We start from the raw sequence: 16,688 nt of genomic DNA, 5'->3' as shown, positions 1-16,688 counted from the left end.
GTACAATAAGTGTTGAAACCACCAAGGAGGTGATGCCTTCAGTAGGTTTTGGTACGATATGTTTTGTAGTCACCAAGGAGGTAATGCATTCAGAAGGTGTTGGTACAATAAGTTTTGTAGCCAGCAAGGAGGTGATGCCTTCAGGGGGTGTTGGTACAATACGCTTTGTAGCCACGAAGGAGGTGTTGCCTTCAGGGGGTGTTGGTACAACACGTTGTGTAGCCACCAAGGAGGTGACGCCTTCAGGGGGTGTTGATACAATAAGTTTTGTAGCCACCAAGGAGGTGATGCCTTCAGGGGGTGTTGGTACAATAAATTTTGTAGCCACCAAGGAGGTGATGCCTTCAGGGGGTGTTGGTACAATAATTTTTGTAGCCACCAAGGAGGTGATGCCTTCAGGGGGTGTTGGTACAATAAGTTTTGTAGCCACCAAGGAGGTGATGCCTTCAGGGGGTGTTGGTAAAATAAGTTTTGTAGCCACCAAGAAAGGTGATGCCTTCAGGGGTTGTAGGTAAAATAAGTGTCAGGAAGGCCCATGGATGCATGACTGATGACCAGCAGCAATGTATCCCCAAGGGATTGTTGTGTTCAGGGGCTGTTGGCTGCATGGTTATTTGAATAAGCGGCCATTCGTCACTGTCAGGACTCAGGGTGGAGATTTGGCTTGATAGAAAAGAACATTTCTAGTCGGGGGCTGTGGGATGTGGGATCTGGGGGGTGGGGGGGGGGGGGGTGTATGTGCTGGCAAATGTGTCAGGGTTTATCTGCTCCACCTCAGCAAATCAGCTCGTCTGGGGAGACCAGCGGGACAGCAAATGGGGGAGGAAGAAAAAAAAAAAGATGGTGGCGATTGGCTTGACGGAACATGTATTTGTAACGCAAACCTTCATTTGGGCGCACATTTCCTATTCCAGACAGGCTAAAAAGTGAGGGAAATGATTCACACATCTGTCGTGTACTCCTTAAATGCGTGTGTGTATATATATATATATATATATATATATATATATATATATATATATATATGTCAAGGTTTCTGTGGTTTATCTGTTATACAGTGCTCAATACCGGGGTAGAGCAGAATATACATTAGGTCAGGAAAAAACAAAAGAGGCTATATCATCCCTACAAGCCTGTTTCACAGGGATTTTTATTATTTATTTATTTATTTATTTACTATTTATTTCATTATTTTGTTATATAAAAATCCCCTGACAAGCAAAGAAACCTGCGAAACAGGCTTGTAGGGATGATAATATAGCCACTTGTGCTTTTTCCTGACCTAACGTGTATATATATATATATATATATATATATATATATATATATATATATATATATATATATATATATATATATATATATATATATATATATGTGTATATGTATATATACATACATACATACATACATATATACAGTAAATATATATATACTCTATAAACATGAAGTGCCATCCCATTCCTAACCCATAGTGTTCAATATGATGTCGGTCCACCTTTTGCAGCTATTACACCTTCAACTCTTCTGGGAAGGCTGTCCACAAGGTTGCCGAGTGCGTTTATAGGAATGTTTCACCATTCCTCCAAAAGTGCATTGGTGAGGTCACACTCATGTTGGTGGAGAAGGCCTGGCTCTCAGTCTCCGTTCTAATTAATCCCGAAGGTGATCTATCGGGTTCAGGTCAGGACTCTGTTTAGGCCAGTCAAGTTCATCCACACCAGAATCTGTCATCCATGTCTTTATGGACCTTGCTTTGTGCACTGGTGCACCGTCACGTTGGAAGAGGAAGGGGCCCACTCCAAACTGTTCCCACAAGGTTGGGAGCATGGAATTGTCCAAAATGTTTTGGTATCCTGGAGTATTTAAAGTTGCCTTCACTGGAACTAAAGGGCCAAAACAACCCCACACCATAATTCCTCCTCTACCAAATTTCACACTCTGCACAATGCGGTCCGAAATGTACTGTTCTCCTGGCAACCTCCAAACCCAGACTGGTCCATCAGATTGCCAGATGGAAATGTGTGATTCATCACTCCAGAGAAGGCGTCTCCACTGCTCTAGAGTCCAGTGGCGATGTCCTTTACACCACTGCATCCCATGCTTTGCATTGGACTTGGTGATGTATGGCTTAGACGCAGCTGCTCGGCCGTGGAAACCCCGTCCCATGAAGCTCTCTGCGTACTGTACGTGGGCTAATTGGAAGGTCACATGAAGTTTGGAACTGACTGTGCAGAATGTCTTTGCACTATGCGCTTCAGCATCTGCTCTCTGTCAGTTTACCACTTGGTGGCTGAGTTGCTGTTGTTCCCCAAACTCTTCACTTTTCTTATAATAAAGCCGACAGTTGACTTTAGAATATTTAGGAGGAATGGATAGCCAAATTCTTTTAACCCAATGTAGCAAAAAGTTTGACCCCTCACTTCTTGTCTCTTTGCTGTGTTGCAGGTTTCTCCACCAAGCAGACGTACATCAGCTACAGCAACCACACCATCTAGCGGACACCTTCAGCTCCACCTTATATTCTCTTTACTTCAGGATTTCTGCCTGATCCACTTCAGGAGTGTTACACAAAACAAAAAAACAAAAACAAAAATGCCAAAAATGAACGTGGGGATGATGGGGAATGTTCTCCAAAGGCGGCGAGGAGAAACCACGGGGATGCACTCCAGGGGACGCAGAAAGGCTTGTAAGGAATCGTCCTCCGGAGGAAAAAAAACACTGCATGACAGAGGAGGTTTTTTTTCTTAATGTGTCATGTGGATCAGAGATCTAACATACGTGGAGGTGTTGTCCATGTCGTCTTTTGCATCACCAACACCCGAGAAGTCCACACCAAAAAGACTTAGGGAGGGGGTATAAATCCAAACAAAAAAAGATGGCTCCCTGTGTCTTGAACCAGTCTATGATAGACCGACCAGCTTTGGTTTGGTTCTGGACTGCCGGTCAGATGCTACATTTTTGTGCATGATCACGTGTTGTTGTTGTTGACAAAACAAAAAAAGAAAAATATCTATATTTGGAATGCATTTAACCTGTTTGGGCCTCTTGTGCGTTTCTTCGAATGGTGACGATGTAGTGACGTGTTGCCAGCCACCCCCCCATAGAGGGCGCCACTGCCATCAAGCCCACATTGTTGGGGCCCACCTACCTTCATCCCCCACCGTGGCCTGGATGTAGAGCCTCCCGTCCCCTGCCAGCAGCCATTCCCCCCGGACACACCCCGGAGGATTTAGGAGGACATACGCCCTTGGGAGCCATACCCCCTGAAGGTGATATCTATATATCTCTCATCCCTTAGAGCGATCATTACTCGGGCAGGCTCCGTGTCCTTCCCCGGCGTGATAATGGTAAGGCTTTGTAAGATATATTTACAAAAGCCAAAAGCAGTGAAGTTGTCACGTTGTGTAAATGGTAAATAATCCTGTTCAACTTATATTCAATTGAATAGACAGCAAGGACAAGATATTTAACGTTCCAACTGGAAAACTTTATTTTTTGCAAATATTAGCTCATTTGGAATTTGATGCCTGCAACATGTTTCAAAAAAGCTGGCACATCTGTGAAGGCACCATTAATGCTGAAAGGTACAAACCCTGTTTCCATATGAGTTGGGAATTTGTGTTAGATGTAAATATAAACGGAATACAATGATTTGCAAATCATTTTCAACCCATATTCAGTTGAATATGCTACAAAGACAACATATTTGACGTTCAAACTGATAAACTTTTTTTTTTGGCAAATAATCATTAACTTTAGAATTTGATGCCAGCAACACGTGACAAAGAAGTTGGGAAAGGTGGCAATAAATACTGATAAAGTTGAGGAATGCTCATCAAAGACTTATTTGGAACATCCCACAGGTGAACAGGCAAATTGGGAACAGGTGGGTGCCATGATTGGGTATAAAAGTAGATTCCATGAAATGCTCAGTCATTCACAAACAAAGATGGGGCGAGGGTCACCACTTTGTCAACAAATGCCTGAGCAAATTGTTGAACAGTTTAAGAAAAACCTTTCTCAACCAGGTATTGCAAGGAATTTAGGGATTTCCCCAGCTACGCTCCGTAATATCATCAAAGGGTTCAGACAATCTGGAGAAATCACTGCACGTAAGCAGCTAAGCCCGTGACCTTCCATCCCTCAGGCTGTACTGCATCAACAAGCGACATCAGTGTGTAAAGGATATCACCACATGGGCTCAGGAACACTTCAGAAACCCACTGTCAGTAACTACAGTTGGTCGCTACATCTGTAAGTGCAAGTTAAAACTCTCCTATGCAAGGCGAAAACCGTTTATCAACAACACCCAGAAATGCCGTCGGCTTCGCTGGGCCTGAGGCTCATCTAAGATGGACTGATACAAAGTGGAAAAGTGTTCTGTGGTCTGACGAGTCCACATTTCAAATTGTTTTTTGAAACTGTGGACGTCGTTTCCTCCGGACCAAAGAGGAAAAGAACCATCCGGACTGTTCTAGGGTGAAAGTGTAAAAGGCAGCATGTGTGATGGTATGGGGGTGTATTAGTGCCCAAGACATGGGTAACTTACACATCCGTGAAGGCACCATTAATGCTGAAAGGTACATACAGCTTTTGGGGGCAACATATGTTGCCATCCAAGCAACGTTATCATGGACGCCCCTGCTTATTTCAGCAAGACAATGCCAAGCCAGGTGTTACAACAGTGTGGCTTCATAGTAAAAGAGTGCGGGGTACTAGACTGGCCTGCCTGTAGTCCAGACATTGAAAATGTGTGAAGGCTAAAATATGAGAAGGGAGACTGTTGAACAACTTAAGCTGTACATCAAGCAAGAATGGGAAAAAAATTCCACTTCAAAAATGTGTCTCCTCAGTTCCCAAACCTTTACTGAGTGTTGTTAAAAGAAAAGGCCATGTAACACACTGGTAAAAAATGCATTTTTTGCAATTGTGTTGCTGCCATTAAATTCTAAGTTCATGATTATTTGCAAAAAACAAGTTTCTCAGTGTGAACATGAAATATCTTGTCTTTGCAGTCTATTCAATTGAATATAAATTGAAAAGGATTTGTTGTATTCTCTTTTTATTTACCATTTACACAACCTGACAACTTCACTGCTTTTTGGCTTTTGTATATAAACTCTCTGGGTGAAGACTTGCTGACTTCACGTTCCTTCACAGCCGTGACGTGTGTCCGGGGAGTCATTTTGTGTCGTGAGTTCAACGCTGCTGACTTCTGTGTGGGAGTGTCGGGTGTGCTGGCTAAATTACGTGTGATTCAATAGATTGGTGACGTCCGCTTTCTGTCCCACATAATCCAAAAAGATCATGTACACAACGTTAACAGTGCCTGGCTTATCAGATGTACGTCTTTGTAAAAAGAAAACAAACAAAAAAAAATCTTACGAAGTGTGTGAAGCATGTTTATTTTTTTGATACCAAATTTAATTTCTATTAAAATGTTTCCAAACTCTCAATTACTGTTCTTCCCTTTTCTCTTTTAAAACACTTTGTGGTCCACATAACGTGTAATGAAGGCTCTTTGGTCAAAATGTTGCCTAGATCTTACTGCCAAGACCTTCAAAGTCCCGTCTCAAAACTCATGTGTCTTTAAATAGAACCCCCTTTTAAATCAGTTGATCTGCCGTCTCTTTTTTGCTCTGCCACATTCTCCTGCCTCAGGTGATCAGGTGACCACAGATGAGGGCTGCTGACTGGTCTCCACTCAAGATGATCCCCTGCTCGTCCCACTATGGACTGGACTCTCACACTATTAAACTAGATCCACTATGGACTACACTCTCACACTATTATGTTAGATCCACTGTGGACTGGACTCTCACACTATTGAACTAGATCCACTATGGACTGGGCTCTCACACTATTATGTAAGATCCACTATGGACTGGACTCTCACACTATTATGTTAGATCCACTATGGACTGGACTCTCACACTTTTGAACTAGATCCACTATGGACTGGACTCTCACTATTATGTTAGATCCACTATGGACTGGACTTTCACACTATTATGTTAGATCCACTATGGACTGGACTCTCACACTATTATGTTAGATCCACTATGGACTGGACTCTCACAATATTATGTTGGATCCACTATGGACTGGACTCTCACACTATTATGTTAGATCCACTATGGACTGGACTCTCACACTATTAAACTAGATCCACTATGGACTGGACTCTCACACTTTTATGTTAGATCCACTATGGACTGGACTCTCACACTATTATGTTAGATCCACTATGGACTGGACTCTCACACTGTTATGTTAGATCCACTATGGACTGGACTCTCACACTATTAAACTAGATCCACTATGGACTGGACTCTCACACTATTAAAGTAGATCCACTATGGACTGGACTCTCACAATATTATGTTAGATCCACTATGGACTGGACTCTCACACTATTATGTTAGATCCACTATGGACTGGACTCTCACACTTTTGAACTAGATCCACTATGGACTGGACTCTCACTATTATGTTAGATCCACTATGGACTGGACTTTCACACTATTATGTTAGATCCACTATGGACTGGACTCTCACACTATTATGTTAGATCCACTATGGACTGGACTCTCACAATATTATGTTGGATCCACTATGGACTGGACTCTCACACTATTATGTTAGATCCACTATGGACTGGACTCTCACACTATTAAACTAGATCCACTATGGACTGGACTCTCACACTTTTATGTTAGATCCACTATGGACTGGACTCTCACACTATTATGTTAGATCCACTATGGACTGGACTCTCACACTGTTATGTTAGATCCACTATGGACTGGACTCTCACACTATTAAACTAGATCCACTATGGACTGGACTCTCACACTATTAAAGTAGATCCACTATGGACTGGACTCTCACAATATTATGTTAGATCCACTATGGACTGGACTCTCACACTATTATGTTAGATCCACTATGGACTGGACTCTCACAATATTATGTTAGGTCCACCATGGACTGGACTCTCACACTATTATGTTAGATCCACTATGGACTGGACTCTGACAATATTATGTTAGATCCACGATGGACTGGACTCTCACACTATTAAACTAGATCCACTATGGACTGGACTCTCACACTATTATGTTAGATCCACTATGGACTGGACTCTCACACTATTATGTTAGAGCCACTATGGACTGGACTCTCACACTATTAAACTAGATCCACTATGGACTGGACTCTCACAATATTATGTTAGATCTACTATGGACTGGACTCTCACACTATTATGTTAGATCCACTGTGGACTGGACTCTCACACTATTAAACTAGATCCACTATGGACTGGACTCTCACAATATTATGTTAGATCTACTATGGACTGGACTCTCACACTATTATGTTAGATCCACTATGGACTGGACTCTCACACTATTAAACTAGATCCACTATGGACTGGACTCTCACACTATTATGTTAGATCCACTATGGACTGGACTCTCACACTATTATGTTAGATCCACTATGGACTGGACTCTCACACTATTATGTTAGATCCACTATGGACTGGACTCTCACACTATTAAACTAGATCCACTATGGACTGGACTCTCACAATATTATGTTAGATCCACTATGGACTGGACTCTCACACTATTATGTTAGATCCACTATGGACTGGACTCTCACAATATTATGTTAGATCCACCATGGACTGGACTCTCACACTATTATGTTAGATCCACTATGGACTGGACTCTCACACTATGATGATATATCCACTTTGGACTGGATTTTTACACTATTATGTTAGATCCACTATGGACTGGACTCTCACACTATTATTCTAGATCCACTATGGACTGGACTCTTACACTATTATGTTAGATCCACTATGGACTGGACTCTCACACGATTATGTTAGATCCACTATGGACTGGACTCTCACACTATTATGATATATCCACTTTGGACTGGATTTTTATACTATTATGTTAGATCCACTATGGACTGGACTCTCACACTATTATTCTAGATCCACTATGGACTGGACTCTTACACTATTATGTTAGATACACTATGGACTGGACTCTTACACTATTAACTAGATCCACCCGTCATCCATTGCACCGGTTGCCCGAGTGGGGGGTGTGGTGGGGGTTTGTTGTCCCTACAACTGCAATCTCCTCCGAGGTTTCTGGTTGCTACCATTGGGTTCAATCAATCAATCAATCAATCAATCAATCAATCAATCAATCAATCAATCAAAGTTTATATATATAGCCCTTAATCACCAGTGTCTCAAAGGGCTGCGCAAGCCACCACGACATCCTGGGCTCAGATCCCATGTCAGGGCAAGAAAAAACTCAATGAGATACAATGAGAACCCTTGGAGGGGACCGCAGATGTGGGGATCCACCCCTTGGGCGACCGGTGCAATGGATGTCGAGTGGACCTAGTTAATAATGTCAGAGTCTAGTCCATAGTGGTTGAGTTTTTCCTTGCCCTGAGGATTTCGTTGTGGCTTGTGCAGCCCTTTGAGACACTTGTGATTTAGGGCTATATAAGTCAACTTTGATTTATTTGTTTGCTACAGTAGCCTAGTTTTGTTGATCATTTTTCAATTCTTTAAACACGAAAACATCTTTTAATGGTGCTAATGGTGCATTTGTTTGCTAATTTTTGCATGTTCAATTGCTGAAAAAACACAAGCTTCAGTGGGGGTTGTCCCCTTTGTTTCCTTTGTCCCCCCAGCAAGGTACCGCCCTGGACCTGGCTGGAGACCTGTGGCCCCCAGATACCCGGCTTATTTTCAGTCTTTTTCATTAAGTTCAAATCTCATGCCTGATCGAGGCCCGAGCTACGGGTTACGTAATCATTCGAAAGCCTTGCAATAGACCAGTTATGAACTGCAAACTTCTTCATATTAGGTGGCAGGAGAAAATCCCACACATGAGGGTCCTGAAATGGGTCGGCATTTTCAGTGTCTATACCGTTCCCCGGAAATCTCACGTCATTTGAGCATGGTCATCAGAATGTCTGACAGCCGATTGCCAAAGTTGCGGCTGTTTGGTCAACTGTGCCAAGACTAACGTACAGGTGGAGGTCTTTACAAAGACGGGCCCAAAGTGTCCCTCATGGATTTGGACATCAAGCTCGAACTTTCCAACTTCACCACATAGCTGTAGAAACCAGCCAGACTGTAGAAGCAAGTAGGGGTGGAGTGACCTCCACATCCACACGTCTTCCAGACACGAATCGGCTTATTCAGCCTTGTTTGAACTCCCAAGCGATGGTCTTCAATCTGGCACTGAAGTTGTGGTTCTTTTCGAATTTGAAGATGCTGGTGCAGAACTCATGACGTACTGTTTACCGTGTGAATGTTGACGTTTTGCTGCCAAGGTCTTGTGTGATATACTCGCTGATGAATGACCATGTGATCAAAGAGAGCTCCCGTTTTCTTTCCACTTCCTCATGTCCTTCAAATTAACTTCAAGAACTATTCCATTCCAGTCTGATTCAACCGTCGACCTCGCAGGCGAATCGTCAAACAGCTGGACCAGAGCTCGCTGTGCCGCTGTGTGCTTCTAACGGGCCAAAACCCACCACTGACCCTCGTGGGACTCCCTTGGAAATTGGACACGGATCTACAGAGATTGCGTAGGTGTAGCTCTAACCGGTATGCTCAGGCAGGAGGCCTCCTTCACTACTGGACTTGTTACGACTTGAACCTGTACTTCTTCTCGATCGTCAAGTTTGGTCGCCACATCAGAACCATAGCCGACCTAGGCAGGGTGAATCCAAGGAATTGGCTCAAGGCTGGTACATTTCCTTAATCTGAAGAGACTACTCACATAGAAGCTTTGAATAGTTTTGATCTGTATGTGCGGGATGTGCGACACTCACACACACACACACACACACACACACACACACACACACACACACACACACACACACACACACACACACACACACACACACACACACACACGGTTATGTCTTATCACAGCCATACATAAGTCGCAACGACCGTAAAAACCAGGCAATATAGAGGCATCAATACAAGACGAAGGAATGGTGGTGAAATCATGGAGACAGCTAGAACTTGGTCTCTGTATTTTTCAACAAATTAGCAACGGTTTTTTTAGCTTCTTATTTGGATTCCATTTGTAACACGTCACAGGTCACAGGTTCATGACTCAGGAGGTGTCTGCGTTTCCCACGGACCAGTTAGAGAACCAACTATCAGGACCAATTCAGTCCTAACTAGGGTTGGGTATCGAGTATCGAGTATCGAGTATCGAGTATCGATTGGAACCGGGACTAACTTTCCGATTCTCCCGGAATCGTTCAAAAGTTTAAATTTCGATTCCTAGTTTCGATACCCAGTCCGCCGACCGGAAAAAAAAATGTCCGCCGACCGGAAGAAGAAGCCGCTGAACACCAATGAAGAAGCGCCCACCCCCGGAAGTGTTAGCATAGCCGAGCGAGTCACTCAAGCTCAAGCATGGATAGCGGGCGTCGGCGGTCGAAAGTGTGGCTTTACTTTACAAAAAAAAATGAAATAACCGCAAAATAACAGAGCTCCATGTCCATCAAGAAACGAGTGGAGAGAGAGCTGCAGATGTACCAGGACGTTCCACCGATACTTATGTCTGACGACCCTGCTGCATGGTGGTGGAACCAACAAAATACTTATCCTTTGCTGTCAGATCTCGCTTTCTCCTATTTATGCGTTCAAGCTTCTTCCACACCCAGCGAACGTGTATTTTCCACAGCAGGAGACACTATCTGTCCAGAACGCTCACGCATCCTGCCTGAGAAGGCGGATATGGTCATTTTCCTAAACAAGAACTGTCTCTGATTTTATACTGTACCTGCTGCTAATCTGGATTGGGTTTTGCAAGTTGTTTCTTATTGTTTATTTGCTTTTCTGTACCAGGTTAGCCCATCAGTGGGAGCACAGTAACATGTTTAAGTACCTGCAGCATCATACACTTGTGTGTGTGAATGTGTTTACATGAGGTTTCCTGCAGCATCATACACTTATGTGTAAATGTGTTTTCATGAGGTTTCCTGCAGCATCATACACTTATGTGTAAATGTGTTTTCATGAGGTTTCCTGCAGCATCATACACTTATGTGTAAATGTTTTTTCATGAGGTTTCGTGCAGCATCATACACTTATGTGTAAAGGTGTTTTCATGAGGTTCCCTGCAGCATCATACACTTATGTGTAGGGATGTCCGATAATATCGGCCTGCCGATATTATCGGCCGATAAATGCGTTAAAATGTAATATCGGAAATTATCGGTATCGTTTTTTTTATTATCTGTATCGTTTTTTTATTTTTATTTATTTTTTTTATTTTTATTAAATCAACATAAAAAACACAAGATACACTTACAATTAGTGCACCAACCCAAAAAACCTCCCTCCCCCCATTTCTTTCTGTTATCAATATTCTGGTTCCTACATTATATATCAATATATATCAATACAGTCTGCAAGGGATACAGTCTGTAAGCACACATGATTGTGCGTGCTGCTGGTCCACTAATAGTACTAACCTTTAACAGTTAATTTTACTCATTTTCATTAATTACTAGTTTCTATGTAACTGTTTTTATATTGTTTTACTTTCTTTTTTATTCAATAAAATGTTTTTAATTTAGTTATCTAATTTTTTTTTATTTTTTAAAAAGTACCTTATCTTCACCATACCTGGTTGTCCAAATTAGGCATAATAATGTGTTAATTCCACGACTGCATATATCGGTTGATATCGGTATCGGTTGATATCGGTATCGGTAATTAAAGAGTTGGACAATATCGGAATATCGGATATCGGCAAAAAGCCATTATCGGACATCCCTACTTATGTGTAAATGTGTTTTCATGAGGTATTCAAAAATAAAGCTCTCTTGAGGAAAGTGTACCCCTGGGAAAATGCATTCATAATTTATAATATTTATATTAAAGTTCATAGATTTGATATTTATATTCTAGTTGAAAACAGCCCTGTGAGGAATTTATAGTAAAGTTCATAAAAAGTTAATAGAATTAAAATTGATGGGGAATGTCAAACTATTTCATTCAGAAAGACTGTAGGTTAGCTAGCTCATTTAAAATATCCTAAACTTTTTTTTGACCCTGCCTCTTAAAAGAATCGGAATCGTGACTCGTCAGGAATCGGAATCGAAACAAAGAATCGGAATCGGAATTGTTCGAATTCAAACGATACCCAACCCTAGTCCTAACACACCTCAGACCACAAGACATTCTTTTAGGACCATTTGTCCATCCAAAGTCCACCATGTTATTATTATTTTATATTTTTTGGAGTCCTTAAAAGTTGCAAATGAGTTGTTTATTCATGGTTTTGGTATGTTTTAAACACCCGGCCACCAACTATAATCTGCACCACCTTTTGTGACCATTAAATAATTGCCCCTGCACTGCAATCTACAACAAAAACCCACTTTTTGTGCACCTCTTACACATGGGATGGTTTAGTAAGGACAATTGTTGTAGTTATATTGTAAAACTTAAAAATGTTGCTTGTGTTACGAACTTGCATGGCTGCAGTAGTTGTGACCCCAAGACGCAGGAGACAGGAGGACAACGTGCAGGTAAGACAAGTCATTATTTATAGTAGGAACACTGGATGCAGCTAGCATGGTAACATGAATAAATAATCGAGCCCTGACTGGAGGGCGGGGCAGGCATAAATAGTAACTTGATTGGCAACTGCAACCAGGTGTGCCAGGCTGCAAATCAGGCAGGAAAACAGGAAGTGGAACTAAAATAAGAGCGGTGACCAAAAAATAAACACAAAACAAAGGAAACATGACAGGTCGTCACAGCTCGGAGGAATAAATGAAGAATCCTTTCGAGTAAAAACGCTATGGACGACTTAGAAGAAGGAGCGACAATTGATGCTATCTTTTTGTTGAGCAAAAAGATAGCACCCTCGCACAAACAATAACTCACCTTTACAGTGTATTTGCTGGATTTGTTTAACTATTCGCATTATGGCCGTCAGCGAAGAAAAATCTGTGAATTAGTAGCTGTTTATGGTCCGGAATTTACGGTAGCGTACAATCTGGGATTTGTCGAATGACTGATGGTACACATGGTGGAATCACCGCACGGATATAATGATAGGTCTGCTCCCGAGCTATAGGAGTGTAGTGTACATTAGCATGTGTGCCCTTAATTGACATGTAGTACCACATTATACATTACATGGAGGGTTTTATGGCTATTATCACAGTTTTCTTCTACGTTGTCACCTTTGACTTTGCAGGTTCCACTTTACTCCAGTGATTCTTTGTATTGGGACTATGTGGTGGAGAAATGATATAGATTACAAACAGCTTGGAAGGAAAATAACAAAGCTGGTAACATTATGTTGCCAGCACCACTCTGGTAATAGCGGCAAGCAGACAATGAACAAATGGCTGGAGAAAACATGAAATTATACAAAATGAATAGTTAGTGTGCACTTCAATCCGAAGCCTCGGCGTCTGCAGGGTTGTCAGAGTCTATCATTTACGCGTCGCTATAAGACGTGACACTTTTTTGCATTGTGAGGCATGTTAAATGCATTCTGCTACCATCAGAGTAGCACTCTGCATCTTTATTCCTCCCCTTCTGCCATACAGTTTGCTTATATTTGGCATTATATTACCATATTTTCGCACCAATATACCGTATAAGCCACACCCACTAAATTCTAGTAGAAGAAAATAAAAAATTAAATCCATGTATCAGCTGCACCAGACTATAAGCCGCACCACGTTTTGTGACCATTAAATTATATATATATATATATATATATATATATATATATATATATATATATATATATATATATATATATATATATATATATATATATATATATATATACATATATATATATATATATATATATATGTATATAAATATATATATATATATATATATATATATATATATATATATATATATATATATATATATATATATATATATATATATATATATATATAAATATATATATATATATATATATAAATATATATATATATATATATATATATATATATATATATATATATATATATATATATATATATATATATATATATATATATATATATATATATATATAATATTTAATGGTAATATATATATATATATATATATATATATATTATATTATTTAATGGTAATATATATATATATATATATATATATATATATATATATATATATATATATATATATATATATATATATATATATGTATGTATGTGTGGGAAAAAATCACAAGACTATTTCATCTCTACAGGCCTGTTTCATGAGGGTTTCCTCAATCATCAGGAGATTGAGGAAACCCTCATGAAACAGGCCTGTAGAGATGAAATAGTCTTGTGATTTTTTCCCACACATACATATTACGCTCTACCACGGTATCGAGCACTATTTTTTTTAGATAATCTAATTAAGACATATATATATATATATATATATATATATATATATATATATATATATATATATATATATATATATATATATATATATATATATATATATATATATATATATATATATATATATATTACCATTAAATAATATAATATATATATATATATATATATATATATACATATATATATATGTGTTGTGAAATTATTTATTTACAAATAAATATTTGTACATGTTTATTTACATACCTTAATTGTTTTGTGATGGGGCAGTAAAACGGAAGATCAAACAAAACAGAAGTCATGGTCGTGGAGTACCAGTTTATAGTCCGTAATTGATGGTGCATATGAGCGTGTCCTCCCCTCCTGTGGTACAGTTTGCTTATGCTTGGCATTATATAACCGTATGTTTCGCATTTTCGCACTTTTGCGCAACAATGTATAAGCCGCACCCACACAAAAAAAAAGTTCCATTGTATAAGTGGCAGATATATACGTTAAGAAATGAGTTATTTACACAGAAATATTCTGTAAATGTTTATTTACATACCTTAATTGTTTTGTGACACGGCAGTAAAACGGCCGATCAAACAAAACAGAAGTCATGGTCATCGTTTTGGTGAGTTTACTGAGGAATTTGTGGAAGTGAAACGACACAAAAAGAATGTTATTGTAAGTTAATAATACAACGGATGGCTAGAAGACGGAACTTGATGGTTTTGGTTGAAAGTTAAGACTAAGCAGAAGGGCAGTGCAGCACCTACAGTTAGCAAAAAGCAGACTCCGTCGTAAAATGTTCAAGTTCCGGAAGTGACGTAGTCTACACGCATGCGTGGACAGATTGTGTTGTCTGCTATCAATGGAGTCGTGTGCTGCAAACTTAGCAACATGATATGTACTTCATGTTGCTAAGTAGTCGTGTGCTGCAAACTTAGCAACATGATATGTACTTCATGTTGCTAAGTAGTAGTGTGCTGCAAACTTAGCAACATGATATGTACTTCATGTTGCTAAGTAGTAGTGTGCTGCAAACTTAGCAACATGATATGTACTTCATGTTGCTAAGTAGTAGTGTGCTGCAAACTTAGCAACATGATATGTACTTCATGTTGCTAAGTAGTAGTGTGCTGCAAACTTAGCAACATGATATGTACTTCATGTTGCTAAGTAGTAGTGTGCTGCAAACTTAGCAACATGATATGTACTTCATGTTGCTAAGTAGTAGTGTGCTGCAAACTTAGCAACATGATATGTACTTCATGTTGCTAAGTAGTAGTGTGCTGCAAACTTAGCAACATGATATGTACTTCATGTTGCTAAGTAGTAGTGTGCTGCAAACTTAGCAACATGATATGTACTTCATGTTGCTAAGTAGTAGTGTGCTGCAAACTTAGCAACATGATATGTACTTCATGTTGCTAAGTAGTAGTGTGCTGCAAACTTAGCAACATGATATGTACTTCATGTTGCTAAGTAGTAGTGTGCTGCAAACTTAGCAACATGATATGTACTTCATGTTGCTAAGTAGTCGTGTGCTGCAAACTTAGCAACATGATATGTACTTCATGTTGCTAAGTAGTCGTGTGCTGCAAACTTAGCAACATGATATGTACTTCATGTTGCTAAGTAGTAGTGTGCTGCAAACTTAGCAACATGATATGTACTTCATGTTGCTAAGTAGTCGTGTGCTGCAAACTTAGCAACATGATATGTACTTCATGTTGCTAAGTAGTCGTGTGCTGCAAACTTAGCAACATGATATGTACTTCATGTTGCTAAGTAGTCGTGTGCTGCAAACTTAGCAACATGATATGTACTTCACTGTTTGGAGGAAAACAAAAGGCCATGACTAGAATGGTGCAATGTTCTTTAAAGCTATTTCCATAACAAAGATATTTGGTATTAAACATTTTCAAATGATTTACAAATTATTTTCGTCATAATTTTCAATCATTTAACAATATATTTAAAAAAAACACTGACAAAAAGCAAGAAACATAAGAAATAACAGTTAAAAGTATAAAACAAAAGCATCATATTACACATTACATATTGTTTTTTTCTTTGATGTAATATTTTTTATAATGTCCCTGAGAGGGACAAGCGGTAGGAAATGGATGGATGGATAATAAAATGAAAAACTATTTGGTTTGCATGACATAACATTGTATTTATGAATAAGACCCCCAACGGGACAAGCGGTAGAAAATGGATGGATGGAATAT

General features: G+C 39.6%; 1 protein-coding gene across 2 annotated transcripts in view; it reads left to right on the top strand.

The window, feature by feature from the left end:
* Positions 1–4,208, top strand: part of LOC133643628 (metabotropic glutamate receptor 4-like) — a 487,563-nt gene extending 483,355 nt beyond the window's left edge. For both annotated transcript variants that reach the window (XM_062038295.1, XM_062038294.1), the window contains one exon: positions 2,449–4,208. In XM_062038295.1, coding sequence (XP_061894279.1) covers positions 2,449–2,498 — 50 coding nt within the window. In that variant the 3' untranslated portion in view covers positions 2,499–4,208. The remainder of the gene's footprint in view (positions 1–2,448) is intronic.
* Positions 4,209–16,688: the final 12,480 nt, after the last annotated feature.

This window comes from Entelurus aequoreus, linkage group LG26 (assembly GCF_033978785.1).
Source record: "Entelurus aequoreus isolate RoL-2023_Sb linkage group LG26, RoL_Eaeq_v1.1, whole genome shotgun sequence".
NCBI lineage: Eukaryota > Metazoa > Chordata > Actinopteri > Syngnathiformes > Syngnathidae > Entelurus > Entelurus aequoreus.
Note: the sequence above shows the minus strand (reverse complement) of the source record. Positions and strands in the feature narration are given on the sequence as shown.